This window comes from Jaculus jaculus, chromosome 12 (genome assembly GCF_020740685.1).
Source record: "Jaculus jaculus isolate mJacJac1 chromosome 12, mJacJac1.mat.Y.cur, whole genome shotgun sequence".
Taxonomy (NCBI): Eukaryota; Metazoa; Chordata; class Mammalia; order Rodentia; family Dipodidae; genus Jaculus; species Jaculus jaculus.
Genome location: NC_059113.1, coordinates 52751138 through 52770413, shown reverse-complemented (window position 1 = coordinate 52770413; position 19276 = coordinate 52751138). Strand labels below are relative to the sequence as shown.

The 19276-nt window shown below is 44.1% G+C and overlaps 1 protein-coding gene across 1 annotated transcript in view; it reads right to left on the bottom strand.

Annotated features, from left to right (window-relative positions):
- The window catches only part of Gtf3c1 (general transcription factor IIIC subunit 1), an 80373-nt gene that overhangs the window by 59521 nt on the left and 1576 nt on the right, over nt 1-19276 (bottom strand). Inside the window, exons 2-6 of the mRNA XM_045131851.1 lie at nt 15712-15921; nt 8668-8844; nt 8292-8435; nt 5401-5497; nt 1582-1705 (exon numbers count right to left, since the gene is read on the bottom strand). Coding sequence (XP_044987786.1) covers nt 1582-1705; nt 5401-5497; nt 8292-8435; nt 8668-8844; nt 15712-15921 — 752 coding nt within the window. The remainder of the gene's footprint in view (nt 1-1581; nt 1706-5400; nt 5498-8291; nt 8436-8667; nt 8845-15711; nt 15922-19276) is intronic.

Here is a 19276-nt window from a genome sequence, read left to right as displayed (position 1 = left end):
ACGGATGTGTCCTCTAAATTATAATGGAGGCTGGAGAGATAGCTCAGTGGTTAAGATGCTTGCCTGCAAAGCCTAATGACCCAAGTCCAACACCCTGAGTACCCAAGTGAAAGACAGATGCACAAAGTAGCACATACATTCTGGAGTCCATTTTCAATGGCTGGAGGCCCTGGCATGTCCATTGTCTTTGTCTGACTCTCTTCTTTCTCTGCTTGTGAATAAATAAATAAAAATATTTTTTAAAGCCAGGTGTGGTGGCGCACGCCTTTAATCCCAACACTTGGGAGGCAGAGGTAGGAGGATCGCCGTGAGTTCAAGGCCACCCTGAGAATACATAGAGAATTCCAGGTTGGCCTACACTAGAGCGAGACACTCCCTTGAAAAAAACCAAAACAACAACAAAAATTTTAAAAAGAAAAACCAAAGCCAGGTGTAGTGGTACAAGCCTTTATTCCCAGAACTAGGAAGACAGAAGTAGGAAGATAATTGTGAGTTCGAGGCCACTCTGAGATGATATAGTGAATTCCAGGTCAGCCTGGACAGCCTGGACTAGAGCAAGACTCTACCTCAAAATAAATAAATAAATAAATAAATAATAAAAAAAAAAAAAAGAAAAAGAAAAGAAAGAAAGAAAGAAAAAGCAATAATTGTAATCGAGCCCTCTTACCTACTGACATGTGCTATGTGTCTCTCATGTGTTTGGCAAAGCTACTATACTGACAATGATATGGCAATCCATCACAGTGTACATACGGCTTGATGATAACAGCTACAAGTTTATGCATTTACTGCATCTTTTGTGGCAATTTTATAGAATATTACTTCTACTTAAAGAAAACAGGGGCTGGAGAGATAGTTCAGCCATCCCAGTGCTTGCTATACAAGCACAAGGGTAAGCCTGCTACCTAGACCACCCTAGAATTTGCTGACTCAGCTCAAGCGAGAGACCCTGTGCATCGCCTTAGTAAAATAGAGTGACTGAGGAAGGTACCCAATGTCAGCCTCTGGCTTCCACATGCACACATACTTACACCACTTTATACATGCCAAAAAGAAAGAAGAAAATGTTTATTATAAAACAGTGTGCCTATGCCCTGACAGCCAGCCTCCCACATGGCGCTGACCATCTCTTGTCTGCTCCAGGAGTCATACACACTGTCTAGGTGTGAGAACATGCTGTGCTGGTCACCCAAGCAACACGTTTCCCAGAGTGTATCACCATGACTGCATGACACATGAGTGGATTCGAAAAGGCCAACTAAAGAATGAAGAGTGATGCTTGGAATGTAGCTCGGGGCACAGCACTTGCACAGTTTAACAGACCTCACTACTTTAAAAAAAATGAGAAAGAATGAATGAATGAAGAAGGGCTTGGTGTAAGGAAGGAAGGACACTGGGCATATCCATTCAGAGATTTTGGCTGGAAGCTAGAGCTACTATCATTCAGCAAGTTATCATGCCATGTCCTGAGCAGCAGAGAGCCAAATGAGGAGAGGAACCACCCTCCTAGGCAGGAAGTGACCACAGAAGATGCTAGCAGGGAAAGCCAGCAGGCAACATGGGACAGGGTTCTGCCTTTACCTTTCTTGGTCTTACACGGTCCACACTCGGGGTGAATCTCATGCAAGGGGAGGGACACCACCTTGGCAAGACCGGCGTTCAGCATATACTGGTACAGACGCTTGAATGTCCTCTCACACAGGCCCTGCAAAACACAGGCAAACAGATACTATTAAGCAAGGCACTAGAAAGTCTGAGGAGTTTGTTTAAGAGATAACTTAATACCTACCAGGAAACGAGGAAACACTATAGGTACTGAAGAAAGACTGCTAAGCTGTGTTGTCAAGGAAACAAAACAAGGCCCAGAACTCCACAGAAATGATCCCCTGTTGGATTCCCAAGAGAAAAGATACTTGCCTACAGAGCCACTAGAAGGGGGAAATGAGGCAGGTGCAGGAGGAAATAAGACACTTTTCCCCCTATTTTTTTTCATGTTTTGATTTCTTCACCCCAAGTGAGAACATGAATTATTAATAAACACATCACCTTCCCAAGGACAGTGGAACAAACAAGAAAAAGATTTAAAAGAGTTTATTCAAGCCAGACATGGTGGAGTATGAGGCAGGAGGACTGCTAATTGGGACCAGCTAGGAGTTCCAGGCCAGCCTGGAGGTATATAGTGAGATTTTTTGAGTCACCAAAAAAAAAGAGAAAAACAAAACAAAACATTCCTCATTTATAAAGCTGTTTAAAATGTAGTTCAAAACAAGAGCAGTCATTTGTCACCATACTTTACAAGCCTACTAACAACTATCCCAAGCACGTCTGCTGCACGGATCACAAGTGGGCAGCCTCTAGGGAAGGCCAGGTCTTCTAATCTAATATTTTGTCAATGTAATATGCCTACTGACATTGACGTGAGAGGCTTCATACAGGTAGAAATCAGACTCTGGCTTCTCTTGCAAAGCTAAGCTATGACAAGCAGCTGTAGAAACACAGTTCCCCAGGGCACCAGCCTGTGAGAGATGAGGACCGGAGCTCCCTGCAGCAGGGCACAGAGTCTACAGAGCACCGTGACTCAATACTCCCTGGCAAACGCTGGCATAACGCAGCTGAAGGTCAATTGCCATTAGTCGCCATCTATGTGCTGCTTTCCTCTGGTTACTGAGAGCATTTATGTCCATACTGCATGAAAATTTCTTGTTGCCACCTTAGTACATAATCCCTAGACAAGCAAGGAAAGTGGCCAGCTAAGGACTGGCCAAGAGCAGACACTCAGTACTCAGTGCTGCTCACCAAGTTTCAGTGCTGCTCGCATACTACACTAGACAGAGACAGAGATGGAGCAAATGTCTCCAGGGCACCGTCACCACACATCCGCAACAACTCAGACGAGCCAGTGCTTGAGCTAATGGGTGTCAGAACATATGGTTCTTCAAAAAATACAGATGAGACCCATCTGGCTCCTTCAAATGCAATGGCTTCTAAGTGGTGCCTACTGTTAGTTTAGCCATGCCTTGGGGAGGTAGAAAGACCTTTCAGAAACTCATCCATCAAGCTCTAGCCCCGGCATATGGTGCTGAGTCCTGGACCACTATGAGCAAGAAACATGATGTACTCCAGCTGTGGGGGTCTTGCAAAATCTGACCAGCAAAAAGATAACCAGCATGAGCCTCCTAAGAGCAGTACCTACATCCATGATGACGACCTTATATGCTGACTGCTCAGCTTTCCCTGACCCCTACTGCCCACTGCAAACCAGACATCTCTAGGGAAGACCCCAGAACTTCATGCTGGATTAATCTTCAAATCAGATTTACCAAGTGGCCCACCTCAAACAAACTGGCTCCTCTTCTTGTTCTCTGCACTTGAGGAACCAACATGAACAGAGATGAGGTCACCTCTCATGGGCCTGTGGTCCAGTCTACCTCAGTGAATGGTCACTCATTCCAGCCAACAGCCCCAGCTTCGGACGTTCCATCATGTCCTGCCACACCCTGGCTCAGCTGCCACTGAAGATGACCCAAGTACTCATGGTGCCTGCTGGCGGAGCCCTTGCTTGCCGCCACCTTCACTCCAGGGGCTCATGCTTCCACTGCTCCTCTCTTCCCAGCTTCACACTCCTATCACTGGCACTTCCTGAGGCTCAAGCTTTCAGCCTTCAGCCCCAGCTCTTCAGTCCTGCACTTGAGACCTTTCAAGCAGCTGTCACTATTACCTCCAGTCACTGCTGGCCTCCACATCTCTGCTGAAGCTCGTTTCTTCTGCCCTTTATGCTGGGGAAACTTTGCCCCACTGCGAAGCTGTCCCTAGCTAGCTCTCTAGGCATCTTCTCCTACCCTGTGCATTCACTTGCTGCCCTCCCATTAGACAGCTCTTTGATGCCTGCCATCCTCTCCACTTGTCACCTTGGTATGACTCACAGCTGTGCTGAACCATGTGCTAAGTCAATAAATAAAAGAACATCCTATAGCAGAAAGTCTGCAGTACTGACCCAAGACCTGATGAGCCCTTACTCTGCTCCCCAGAGACAAGCACAGCAGAGGGTCTCGATCTCTTCTGTGTGTGCAGATGATACAAGGAACATAAAGGAATAAAGGAGTCTGCTACTTGCTTTATTCAGCCCGCAGAAACTTCCTTCATTTCTGTTCAGGGTCTCTGGAGAGAGGTCTTTTCAAATGCCTTTTTATTTACCATTTTTGATAAATAAGACAGAAACACTCCCCTACCCCAAACAAAAAGCAGGACAACTGGAACAGCAATTACAGTGCCACCTCTATCCTGCAAGGGACAGGGAACAGGGACCAAGAGGAGCTGACCATTGCACACACAGCTCCAGCAGACCACTACTATGAGCAACTATGACATCAGGCTTGCCCTAAGCCCCTAACTTCAAGTGAAGCTGGGAATTTAAATTTCTATGTGAAATCTGGAAACATGGAGAAAACAAAGAAAGCATAACAGCCAGGCCCAGGCTGGAGAGATGGTTCAGCTGTCAAGTCTTTGCTTGCAAGACTCGATGGCTCAGGTTTGATTTCCAGGTACCTATGTAAAGCCAGACGCACTGAGTGGCCCACGTACCTGTGGTTGCAATGGTGGGAGGCCCTGGCACGTCCATTCCCACCACCTCCCCCCGACCCCCCGCAAATAAATAATAAAGGTATCTTCTTGAAATCCAGGTCAACAAGCCTTTCTCTGGTTTGTGCTCTTTCTTTAAAGACACCCAGACATGCAAAGAATCTAGTGACAGGCAAGACACTCCCTCCTCATGAACAGAGAAATCAGAGACTAGTGCTCCACCAGCACAGTATTAGGTAACACATACTGCCTTCCTGATGTGTGTGATGAATTGAGACCACATCTCTAGTCACCAGTACAGTGCCAGAAACACCAAACTTCCATGTTCACCTGTGAGTCTGCAGTTGAATGGATGGACCATATTCTTTTCCTCCATGTCTAATGCTGGCTCTTAGCTACCACCCACAGAGAACAGTCCATGTCAGCCTGGGAGCAGAGCCACCCCACGCTTCCCTCCTGTCACACTCACTCTATGCAGTTTCTACTTCTGCACCCAACATAAGCAGGTCAGTAATTGCTTTTCTCCCCCTGTTGTTTATGCATCAAACAATCAGGAAAATATTACAAGTTTCATCATGGAAGGAAATCTAAATGTCAAGATTTACCATCCTATATGAATTCTATCAAGGGTCACAGGGCAAACCCCAGGGGAAATGGAAGTCAGCTAGGGGCAAGAATCTGATGAAGAACTAAGCATTTTCTCATAAAGGAAAAGGCCATTGCTTCTAGCCTGTAACAGGCTTTGGAAGGGTCAAGTCCTTAGGGTACCCTTAACAAGCTGTGTGCAGCTCATAGGCAGCCCAATGGGGCCTCAGGACTCACCAGTTCCTCTCGCAGCTTGCCTAGTGTCTCAATGTGGTTGCTGCGCATATTCAGCATCATTGAAAGCTTCTCCATGAGGATGTCATATTTGCTCCTCCTGCAAGACACACCAGCCAGGCCATTTCATCAAGCCTAGTATTCAAGACCACCTAATTTTCAGAGATGATAAAGTATGATAACATAGCAAACAGAACCTTAGCCCTTGCCTTAATAATCATTGGCCAAACTCCCTAATTTCACAGATGGACAGATAGTAGCTGGGAGCCATTGAATCACATGTTCAAGGCTACCTAGCTAGTGAGAGGGCTAAAATGTCAATATAATGATTCCTTAAAACATCATCTATTCTAATAACACTTTAAAGGTTAGAAAGCCTCTCATAATACTGACTGAGATGGGCAGGGTATATGATGGAGAATGGAATTTCAAAGGGGAAAACTTGGGGGGAGGGAGGATATTACCATGGGATATTTTTTATAATCATGGAAAATGTTAATAAAAATTGAGAAAAATAAAATAAAATAAAGCTTCTCATAGAATTACTTGGAAGGTTGGGATTATCCAGACCCATGATTGGAAGCTAGGTATTCTTCCTACCCATCCAGACTCCTCATATTCTAAGCCTCACTTCTACCTGACTTCCGTGGCTTGAATGATCTAGGGTCTAGTCAAGATTCCTCACATTCAAAAACTTCGTTTCTACTAACCTTCCTGGCAAGAATGGCCTATCGCCCAGTCAAGACCCCTCACATTTGGAACCCTTGGTTCTACTGAGTTCCCTGGTACGAACAACCCACTGTCCATCTCATTTGCATTGTGAAGCTGGTATGTGACAAATGCATGGGAACTATGGCTACTCATAATAGCCTGGGTCTGGAAAAGATTGGGGAGAAGAGAAGCCTTGCTGTTAGTTCACCTGGACAAGGATAGCTTAGCTTGAATCCTAGTTGGAGGGGGACAGAAAGCATAAGGGTGAGGTCTGGAGCCTGCTCTCACTTCTCCATCTGCACAGTCTCTCAGTAGAACAGACAAAGAGAAGACAGGTACTGTGTCTAACTAAAGTGCATATGAAGTACTGTAGCGGCCATTTCACACAAGGGGAAACCATGGGGAGAAGAGGTCATGTGACTTTGCTATGTAAGTAAAGGCTCTGTGTTCTCTCCTATCACACTGCTGACATCATACACTACCTATGGTCACAGGCCACACACCACGTTAGTGGGATTTTGCTGTTTCAGTTTTTTCTTTGAGATGGGCTCACTCACATTCCATGCTACCTTCAAAATCAGGATCCTTCTGTCTCATCTTCCTGACAGCTGGCATTACAGGTGTGTACCACCATGGACAAGCCAGTTAAGTTTGGTGATATGGGCTAGGGATGCAGTTCAGAGGGTAGAGTACTTGCCTAGCATACACAGAGGGTTTAATGCTTAGGACACTTAAACAGGCCAGCACTCTTGGTAGGTGGAGCCAGGAGTACTAGAAATATGAGATCACCCTTGACTATATAACGAGTTTGAGGTTAGCCAACACAGCAAGAGGCTGTCTCAAAACAAAACAAATTAAAGAATTTGGTGACATGATTATTTAACTAATAGATAGTAGACCAATTAAAATGTGAATTCAGAAAATGTGATTCTCTAAAACACAGGCTGGAAGATGGATTAGGACTGACAACATTTAGACAGTAACGGGTTTGATGGCCAAACAGGATTACAAGATGTTTGATAGGAGTATAGACATAGTTTTAACTACTGGAAATCCAGTCAACAGTCTGTACTTGAGCATTTCTTAAGCCATGTGTACTGAAGAGGGCTGTAAGCTATAGCTTACACTTATACCTGTGAGTGTTCACACAACTCCTTTGAAGGGTGCACCTGGTACAGGGGTATAGGACAGGAACTCTGCCAACTAGCCAGGGGAAAATCAGTTAGTTACTCATCATCTATAGAACTACCTACCTACTTGCCTCAGAGCTACCTCTTGGAACTGTACATCACAATCATGAAGTGCAGGTGGCTAGGCATGGAGCCTAGAGCTTACAGAACTAGGAGCTACTTTTCCTAGGCCATGCACCTGCTTAAACATTCTCTACTTTGGCTTCTGCTCCTAAAAAGGAGGCCATGAGGTTGTAGGCTGAGACCCCTCAGAGTGGTGGGACATTACTTTTTTTCATTCCCTTCTGGTTAATTACTTCAACTGCAAGGACTAAAGAGTCAGAGAAAATCTACCAACTCCCACAGGCTCTCTCATCCTCAGAAGGGAATACACTTGCTTTGTTGGCTGGACTATGATACCAAGCTAGAATAACAACTTCTTATTTTATCATTTCATAAACTCTTATAGCTTACCTGTATAGATTACTATGGCTGTATGTTAAAAAAATATGAAACTGATATAATCTTGTCACTATATCAAATTAATTATGATTCTTTTACTTTAAAAATTTTTTTTACCTTTTTATTTATTTCAGAGAGCAAGAGAGAGAGAGAGAGAAAGAGAATGAGCATGCCAGAGCCTCCAGCCACTGCAAACACATGTACCACCTTATGCACCTGGCTTACATGGGTCCTGGGGAATTGAACAAAGGTCCTTTGGCTTTGCAGGCAAGTGCCTTATCTGCTCAGCCATCCCTCTAGCTCTACTTTTACTTTTATACCCACCACTCTGCTCATATTTCAACAAAATGTTAATATTTCTTAGTATTTTTTTTACATTTTCTGTATAATTTTCAAGTTCTAAATAAGCAGAATGTATTTTCATCAGAAACATCAAAACCAAAGGTTTGAAAAGCTCTCGTTACACTCTGACTTGACCTTAGGATTTATAAAAGTATCACCCACATGGGTATGGCATGAAAGTAACCAAATCCCTCAGTCTACATGCCACACCTGTCCACGTGAAACCGGTTCAGGAGGAGGAGGATGGAGTGCTGCTGGGCTCCTGTGGGTAATCGTATCACATGTGACTGCATTGTAATCAGCCCGTTTTTGTTCAGAATTTTTCTGTGGTAATGAAGCTTCCCGGCATCAACCCTGCAAGAGAACAAGAGTGGCTATGCATGCTATTGTACTAGTAGCTTCACCCTCACAGCACAGCGCCTCATTGGCACATAAACCCCTACCCAGCTAGCCTAATACAAGGTACCTGAGTCAATGGACTGTAACCAACAGCCAAGACATCAACAGTCCCTGCATTTGGGGTGCAGGGAGTAACAATGGGTGACCCTCTATTTTTTTAAGGCAGAGAAGCCAGCCCTCCCCTTACTTGAAAGCAGTAGTGTGAAGGTCTCGCTGCAGCTCTCCTTGCCACCTAGACCGGCCTAACCGCTCCAAGATGCAGTAGGAAAAGTCAGGGAGCTTCAGGTCAGGATCCCCCTCCAAGCCTATCAAGGCCCTGTAGCGCATGTCTTGGGAGGCAACAATGATCAGCTTCTTGCCCCACCTGCAAATTATAAACAACCACATATAGAAATCAGTACAATTGATCCTAACTACAATGAGGCACGAGAAAGCACAGCCTATCAGAACCATGCTTTCTTCTACTTCATTCACAATTCCCCATGCTTAGCTTTCGCATGCTCAGAACTGCACACTGGGCTGAATGAGCAGGATTAATCATGTTTCTTAACATCTTCCCATACATACCAAGGCATCCACAACTGAGCTACACTGTTCATCTAGGCCTAGAAGGCTCTCATCTCCATGCCGTCCTCACTGTAGCTTCTAAGATTTTGCCCATCATCCACAAGGGTCTTCTTCCTCAACAAGCTCAGTGATGTTGCCTGGCTGTTATTCTCCTGGACCTGTGTGTGAGCAATTCTTCTCCATCACTCATGTTACAGGTCAGTTGTCTACTCCTTACACCACCTCAGAAAGTGCTAACTAGAGCTGCAGACCAGGACCAAGTATGCCCAGATTCTCATGGAGGCACACTTTCAGCTTCCTTGTTTGACTACCACAGACAAGGCAACTTGTAACTATTTAAACCTGCAAAAGAGAACAACTCGTGCACCCCATGGCTCCTTCACCATGCCCTCTCCAATATGACTGTCCCTCCTCAAGAATCCACATCCATGTCCTCTCCATCATGACTGTCCCTCCTCAAGAGTCCACCTCCATGCCCTCTCCACCACGAATGTCCCTCCTCAAGAATCTACCTCCATGCCCTCTCCACCATGAATGTCCCTCCTCAAGAGTCCAGCTCCATGCCCTCCCCACCATGACTGTGTCTTCTCAAGAGTCCATGTCCATGCCCTCTCCACCATAACTGTCCTTCCTCAAAAGTTCACTCCCATGCCTTCTCCACCATGACTTTGTGTCCTCAAGAGTCCGCCTTTATGCCCTCTCCACCATGACTGTCTCCTGAAGAGCCCATCTCTATGCCCTCTCCATCATGACTGTGTCTCCTCAGGATCCTGCCCCCCATGTGTTCTCCATCATGACTACCTCCTCAATTTCCTTCCACTATGCCTTCTCTACCAAGACTTGACTATACCTTCTCAAACTATAAGCCAAATTAAACCTTTCCTCTATTATGTAGCTTTTCTATCAGGCATTCCGTCACAGCAGTGTGACTGTGCCTCCACTCCCCCCCCCCCCCCCGGCACACCCCACAATACCCAAGCCTGATTCCTACTACTGCTTTGCCTGATATGCTAAACTGGTCTCTGCAGGCTGAGCCACACATCACACACTCAGGCCTGCCATGAGGAGATCCCATAAAGAATTGCTGACCTCACCCCTCATTCACTGTGTGGGTCTCTTCCACATATTGGAGATACCCAGAGGCGAGAGAGAGAGCCATACTGTCACCCCCTCTTCCAGACGTTTACTGAGCCCTGGTCCTAAGTCTCTGTGCTGTCAAAGTACTCAGCTCAGTTTTCTATGATCCCTAAACATTCCAAAAGATTTTCTCTCTAAGCAGACAAGAAAAACACCAGCTGTCTTCTATATGCTTACATACTATGACCTGTAATGCACTTTCTGGACATCAACGAACTCTACATAGCCCATCTTTAAAAAGGACACCACGTTAGAAAGACACTCAAAACAGCAAAAACCTGAAAAGAAATGGATGACTTCCTTGATTTATATGACCTACCTAAAGTAAATCAAGATGAGATTAACCACTTAAACAGACCTATAACAAGTATGGTGATCCAAGCAGTTATCAAAAATCTCCCAACTAAAAAAAGTCCAGGGCCAGATGGATTCACTGGTGATTTTTACCAGACCTTCAGGGAAGAACTAACACTATTGCTTCTTAAACTTTTCCACAAAATAGAAAAAGAAGGAATCCTACAAACTCCTAAGAAGCTAGCATCACCCTGATACCAAAACAAGGCAAGGATAGACAAAAACAAAAAAGAAAATTACAGACCAATCTCCCTCATGAACACAGATGCAAAAATTCTCAACAAAATATTGGCAAACAGAACACATCAGAAAGATCATTCACCCTGACCAAGTAGGCTTTATCCCAGAGATGCAGGGATGGTTCAACATATGCAAATTGATAAATGGGATACATTATATAAATGGACTGAAGGACAAAAATCACATGATCATCTCATTAGATGCAGAGAAAGCATTTGACAAAATCCAACATCGCTTCATGATAAAAGTCCTACAGATACTGGGAATAGAAGGAACATATCTCAACATAATAAAGGCTACTTATGACAAGCCTATAGCCAACATATTATTATTTTTTAAAATAATTTATGTTTATTTTTATTTATTTGACAGTGACAGACAGAGAAAGAAAGAGGCAGAGAGAGAGAGGGAGGATGGGCACACCAGGGCCTCCAGCCACTGTAAACTAACTCCAGACGTGTGTGCCACCGGGATGCAAACTGGAAAGGAAGAGATCAAGTTATTACTTGCAGATGACATGATTCTATACACAAAGGATCCAAAAGACTCTACCAGCAAACTGTTAGAGCTGATAAATACCTATAGCCATATAGCAGGATACAAAATAAATACACAGAAATCAGTAGCCTTCCTATATGTTAACAACAAACAAACAGAGGATGAAACCTGAGAATCACTCTCATTCACAATTGCATCAAAAAAAGTACTTTAGAATAAACCTAATCAAGGAAGTGAAGGATCTCTCTACAATGAAAACATTAAGACACTCAAGACAGAAATTGCAGAAGACACCAGGAAATGGAAAGACATCCCTTGTTCTTGGATCAGAAGAGTCAATATTGTGAAAATGGCAATCTTACCAAAAGCAATCTACACATTTAATGCAATCCCCATCAAAATTCCAATGGCATTCTTCATGGCAATAGAAAAAACAATCCAAAAAAACATTTGGAATAACAAAAAATCTTGAATGTGTAAAACAATACTGAGCAATCAAAATAAAGCTGGTGGTGTCACCCTATCTGATATCAACCTATACTACAAAGCCATAGTACCAAAAACAGCATGGTACTGGCACAAAACAGACATGTACATCAATGGAACAGAGGACCCAGATGTAAGTCTGGGTAGCTATAGTGACCTGATATTCAATAAAAAATGCCAAAAATACTCATTGGAGAAAAGACAGCTTAATTCAGCAAATGGTGCTGGGAAAACTGGATATGGATCTGTAAAAGGATAAAAATACATCCTTCTCTCTTTCCATGCACAAGAATTAAGTCCAAATGGACTAAAGACCTTAACATCAAACCTGAAACTCTGAAACTGCTAGAGGAAAAAGTAGGGGAAACCCTTCAATATATTGGTCTTGGCAAAGACTTTCTGAATATAACCCCAATTGCTTAGGCAATAAAACCACAGATTAATCGCTGGGACCTCATGAAATTAAAAGATTTTGTACTGCAAAGGACACTGTGAATAAAGCAAAGAGGTAACCTACAGTATGGGAAAAAAATCTTTGCCAGCTATATACCTGATAGAGGATTAATATCTAGGATATACAAAGAACTCAAAACATTAAATAATTAGAAATCAACCCAATTAAAAAATGGGCTATGGAACTAAATAGTTTTCTCAAAAGAAATACAGATGGCATATAAGCATCTAAAAAATGTTCTACATCCCTAGTCATCAGGGAAATGCAGATTAGAACTACATTGAGATTCCACCTTACTCCTGTCAGATTGGTTACCATCATGAAAACAAATGACCACAAATGCTGGCAAGGATGTGGAGAAAGAGGAACCCTTCTCTACTGTTGGTGGGAATGCAATCTAGTCCAGCCATTGTGGAAATCAGTGTGAAGGTTCCTAACACAGCTAAAAATAGATCTACCACATGACCCAGCTATAGCACTCCCAGGCATATATCCTAAGGATTCATCTCATTACCTTAGAGAAACTTGCTCAACCATGTTTATTGCCACTCAATTCACAATAGCTGGGAAATGAAACCAGCCCAGATGTCCCTCAACTGATGAGTGGATAATGAAGATATGGCACATTTATACAATGGAATTCTACTCAGCGGTAAAGAAAATTGAAGTTATGAAATTTTTAGGAAAATGGATGGATCTGGAAAGGATTATACTAAGTGAGGTAACCCAGGCCCAGGAAGCCAGCATCACGTATTGTCTTTCATATTGGATCCTAGCTACAGATGATGGGACTTCTGTGTGAGTAGGAAGAAAACTCAGTAGCAAAGGCCAACAAGCTAGAAAAGAGATATAAAGGGAAGAGAAAGGGAGGGGTGTACTTAATAGGATGGCATTGTATATATGTAAGTAGAAGGATAGATTAATGGAGGTGAAAAGGCCTAAGTGAGGTCAGCAGAAGAGACTGAGTAAAGGAAAGGTGGAGGGAGGGCTTATCAAAATCTAAGAGGATATAAATAAATCATATGGAAACCTACCTTTCTGGATAATGGAACCCTCAAGAGCCACAGAGTTTTACTAGAAAATTTTCATTGCCAGGGATGGGAGACCTTCCAGTGAGTTGTTGGCCAGGGAAGTCCCTGATGCTCCCAAAACATTATAGGCCATTCCCAAGGCCCTTGGCTTCCCACCAGGAATTGATGGTAAGACCCTATTGCTGAAGACTCTACATATTTGGGCTGCAAGGCCACTGAGAAGTCCTGCTGGAACTGAGGTGATAACCTCCTCCATGTAGACCAGCTGACAGAAAGCTGGAAGAAGCCATTCTGCATGCAGTTCAATGGGAGAAAGAGAAATACTACTGAAGATACTCAACAGTGGACACTGCAAACCTTATATTTGGCTCGCCAGGAGCCAACGGGTGCAATAGTGGAACATTTGTCGTGGTAGAATCCAACTGCCCTCTAGTTGGCTGGAGGCCTACTCCATGGGAGGGAATACCTGATACTGAAGATCTACAATAGTGGTAGTCATGAGCCCGAGGGGTGTTAACGTCTGATGCTGTCTGGCTAAATGTATATATCATGCTCATCAAACTGCCCATTAAGCACTCCCCTTAATGTTCATACCCATATATTAATGCTACTCTCACTTTTGGTAGAGAATCTTCTCTTTTCAGATGGCAGTGACCTTGGGATGACTCAGAAGGCATCATGGTGCTGGAAAGAAGTGACAGGAGTGCTCAGCACTGAAATATCTCTACCACACCTTCCAAGGCTCAGGGTACATTGGGAAAGAGGTGGTGGAACAAATGTAAGAGCCAACGGGAAGGTAGGACTCCTTACAACGTGATCCACCAGACACAAAATGGTCTGGATATCCATTTTACAGTGCCTGACACTACCTACATAAGAAAGTGTGGGAAGGGAGGGCAATGTCATGGGATATTATTTGCAATCATGGATATTGTTAATAAAATACACACACACACACACACACACACACACAAAACCAATGAAATGAAACAAGACCACAACCCCACTCTGGTCATCAATATCAGAATACTATCCATCCACCTCATTTCCATCTTAGGAAAAAAACAAAAACAAAAACAAACCTCCACATAGTATAGAAGGCCATGGAGAGAAAGGCCCAATGGGAAGGAGGAAGTTTTGCATTCACTTCAGAAAAATTTAGAAGGTTAAGTCAGCAGGATGTAGTGGATACAAGAATGTGAAAGCCACAGAGAGAAGGGGCCTAGGAAGAAACCCAAGTTGATGGTTTACAAAGCCTGAAGCGTGGGAATGCCTCTGACCAGAATAAAGACATGAGAGAAAAGAACTCAAAGTGACTGATGAACATATAGTATAAAAATACTGAAATACCAAATGTAGCACTTGGAAAAGAGGTTGAGGGAACAGATATCCTGGAAGCAACCAACACTGACAGGGTGAAAGGAACAAGGAAGGACACCCTGAAGCTGGTGAGGAAAACCAGGTAAGGCAAGCCCTAAGGAATCCACGCTGCAGCAGGTTTAGGGTCTTGGAGGTCAAGGGTAGTAAAGGGATAGTCAGGAATCAAGTCTGCAGGGGCAGAGGCAAAGGGAGGTGCAGAGGGAGAAGCAGAGAAAGCAGCTATCTCTTCTAAGCAGCAGGACAGTGGACAGTAAAGAAAAGGTCTATTGTGAAGGGAGTGAGCTACGTTAGCATGTTGAAGAGAAAGCCTGAGAGGATGGGAAAAGTGAAAATTGCAGAGAAAGCCCAGAAAACAGGTTGGTGGGAAATGGCATGAGGAATGTGGAGCTAGGCTCAAAGGAGGGGAAGGAGAAGAGAGAAGCAGCCAGACCACCAATTCAAGATAGGACTGCTGCATCTCAGCTCCTCTGATGAGGAGGGAGGAGGAGGAGTGAGGAGGGTTCACAATGGAAGCTCCTCCTTGACCTGCATAGCAGGAAGGGAGGTAGGATGAGGTTGGGCACCCAGTAGGGGGAAAAAATACATGAGAATTCAGGATTCCCTACATCCATCAGTCTGCAAGAGTGAAGTGAGGCATGGTGGTTTGATTCAGGTGTCCCCCATAAACTTAGGTGTTCTGAATGCTAGGTTCCCAGCTGATGGAGATTTGAGAATTAACACCTCCTGGAGGGAGCATATTTTTGGGGGCAGGCACACTGTCCTGTTGATATTGTCCACTGATGTCGGCCAGGGGGTGATGTCCACTCTTTGCTCATGTCATCATTTTCCTTGCCATCATGAAGCTTCCCCTCAAGTCTGTAAGCCAAAATAAGCCGTTCCCCCCCCCCCCCCACAAGCTGCTCTTGGGTGATTTCTGTCAGCAATGTGAACCTGACTGTAACATGAGGGTTGAGGAAGGCTCAGTGCAGGGCTGGTGAACTTTGGCAGACACTCAGGGCACCAGAGCTAAGTGCCTGGCTACAACCCAGACCCTAGAGCATTCTAATGCCTGAGAATTTTTGACGGTGCAAGTCAGTCAGCTTACCTGGCAAAGGCTTCCACCATTGTACATCGAGGCTGCAAGCACTTGGTCCGGATGTTATTGGTAATGTCTTTCCTCTCCTTAAAGTACCGGCATGAGCCCTGGATGCCATCCTTATTCTCTAAGATCATATGAATGGGATAGACATCTTCCAGAGAGACAGGATCTCTTCTGGACTCCAAAATTCCAGTTTCCAAATCAATTTCTTCATATCTAGGGGGAAAAGTACACACTTGAAGCCCCAAGTCAGCTTCAGAAACAATACACTGGTATGTTTGGCCAACCCCCAACAGAGACCAGAGAGAAGAGGTGAGATTGCTCAGTCTCCTTGTCCCACAAATGCAGTCTTTTTATTTGTTTTGGCTTTTTGAGACAGACTTAAGTAACCAGGGTTAGCTCTGAACTTTTAATCTTCCTGATGCAGCCCGTTTCCAGAGTGCTGGGATTACAGGTCGATACCACTGCAGACAGCCTGCAGTTAGTCTTGACAAGCAGGTTCTTACCTTTCTTTTCTTTTTTTCTTTTTTTTTTGAGACAGTGTTGCATGTACCGATTGGCCTTGACCTCTATGTAGTCAGAAGATGACCTTTGAATTCCTGATCCTCCTACCTCCCTCTTTCACTGAATTTCATTCTTTATCCAGGAAGCTAAAAACTTTGGAGCCTGCTCTAGATGGCTTAAGGCTGAATCCAATCTATATATCATGTGCTTTTTTTTTTTTTTTGAGACAGAGAGAGGGAGAGAGAGGAGAAAGATAAAGTGAGAATGGATGTGCCAGAGCCTTTAGCCACTGCAAACAAACTCTAGATGCATGCGTCACCATGTGCATCTGGCTTATGTGGGACCTGGAGAATCTAACCTGGGTTCTTAGGCTTCACAGGCAAACACCTTAACTGCTAAGCCATCTCTCTAGCCCATGATGTGCTTTTTTAAAAGTTTTCATACTATCCTTTTTTGTGATTTTGGACATAAATTATTTAAGCCTCCATTCTCAGCTAAATTGCTCCCTCTTGCCCCCAGCTTCTAGGAAGAACTGGCCTGTCCTCTCACCACACTGTCTTAATCTTTGTTGACAGCTCTACCTCTACCAGCCAGCCTTCAAATGTATGTGTAGCTCAGGGAGGAGTCTGAAAGCCTCCAATAACAACATACTCTCTCCTAGGGATGATCTCAGCCAACAACCTTAATTACTGATTGCACAGGATGACTAAGAGGTCAAGACCAATCCCCCTCCCTCTGGCTCCTTTCCTTCCCAGGAAGCCAGGGGTTTGCTAAGCAGATTATTCTCTTGGACCATCCAAAGGAGTCTTTAAGTACTTTCAGCACCTCTCCCAATTCCACCAGATTCAATCACCCACTTGATGTTGCAGATTCTCTCTGTGATGGGATCAGTATTTATTCAGGTGCCCCAGCAGTAGGCAGTGAGTGTGAGTGGGCAGTCCTTAATTGCCACCTTTCCCCACACTCCACATCCAGTCACCAAATGCTCTCCACTGTACTATTTAATAATCTTTTGTTTGTTTATTTGACATTTATTTGCACAAAAGTGGAGAACAGGGCATACTAAGGTCTCAACTTTGCAAATAAGCACTAGATGCCTGTGCCACTTTTTAGTCTGGCTTGGGAACTAAAACCAGACCAGAAGGCAAGCAAGCACCTTTAACCACTGAACCACCTTCCTGGCCTGGGCACCTTTTATTTCTTTACATGGGGGGTCTTGACACTGCCCAAGCTAGTCTTTTACTTATTCTCCTGATTCAGCCAAGTGCCGCAATTACACTATTACCACTATTTTTTAACACTATTTCTGGCTACCTAGTATGTATGTCTTGAACCTACCTTGTCTTCATTCCAGACCCCAGTTAAGATAAACCAGTCCAACACTGGTTGATCAATCACTACAAATCTCTTGGCTTTACCCTGCTCCTATTCTGACTTTACCTTCAGTGACTTACTAATGTCTTTATGCTAAAGAATTACTCTTGGGGTCTGGAGAGATGACTTAGTGGTTAAGGCATTTGCCTGTGAAGTCTAAGGACCCAGGTTCAACTCCCCAGAATCCATGCAAGCCAGATGCACATGCATCTGGAGTTCATTTGCTGTGGTTCGCCCATTCTCTTCTCTCTGCCTCACTCCACCCTTCTCTTTCTAACTCAAATAAATAAACTAAAAGTTTTTTAGGGACTGGACAGATGATTTAGCAGTTAAGGCACTTGCCTGTAAAGCCTAAGGACCCAAAGTCAATTCCCCAGTACCCACAAAAGCCAGATGCAGGAAGTGACACATGGGTCTGGAGTTCGTTTGCAGTGGCTGGAGGCCTTGGCATGCCCAGTCTCTCTATCAAATAAATAAATAAAAATAAAATTGTTTAAAAAAGAATAGACTCTTGGGCTGGAGAGATAGGCCTAGTGGTTAAGGCGTAAGCCAGATACACAAGGTGGTGCATGTGTGTGGAGTTCATTTGCAGCAGCTGAATGCCCTGGTGTGCCCAATACCCAACCCCCACCGCCTCTTTCTCTCTCTCCAATCAATAAAATAAATATTTTAGTTCTTTTTTTTTTAAAAAAAAAAGAATAAGCTCTTTTGTGGATTAAATAATTTGTGATTCCCTCCGTAGACTTTGACTAAGGGTGAAGTGGATTCTGGACCCAGACTCTCTGGATTCAACTTCTAGAATCTGTTCTTGCTAGTTGATGACTTTGAACAGGACACTTAACCCCTGTGCCTCAATTTCCTCTTTTGAAAAACAGGGTAGGGCTGAGAAGATGGCTCAGAGGCACCTGCTTACCAAGCCTGACTGCACAGGATTGATTCCCCAGGACCCACATGAAGCCAGATGCACAAAGTGGCACACGCATGCATCTGGAATTTGTTTGCAGTGGTAGGAGGGCCTCGTGCACCCATACTCTCTATCTTTTTCTCTCTCGAATAAAAAAAAAAATATATCTTAGCTAGGTGTGGTACCACACGCCTTTAGTCCCAGCACTTGGGAGGCAGAGGTAGGAGGATTGCTGTAAGTTAAAGGCCACCTGAGTCTATATAGTGAATTCCAGGGTCAGCCTGGGCTAGACTGACACCCTATCATGAAAAACAAACGCAAAACAGAGTAAGAGCTAAAGAGATGGCTCAATGGTTAAGGCACTGGCCTGCAAAGTCTATGGAGCTGGGTTCAATTAAAGCCAGATGTAGAATGTAGCACATGCATCTGGAATCTGTCTGCAGTGGCTGGAGGCCTTGACATGCCCACTGTCTCTCTCTCTGCTTCATTCTCATAAATAAATAAAATATTTTTTTTAAAAAAGAAAGAAAAACAAAGGCTGGGAGATGGTTCAATGGTTAAAGGTGCTTGCTTGCAAAGCCTGTTGGTCGAGGTTCAATTCCTAAGTCACTCACTATCACACCTAACCCTTAACACACTTTTTAAAAATACTTATTTACTAGGCCAGGCATGGAGGTGCACGCTTTTAATCCCAGCACTTGGAAGGCAGAGGTAGGAGGATCTTTTTGAGTTCGAGGCCAGCCTGAGACCACACAATGATTTTCAGGTCAGCCCGGGCTATAGTGAAAT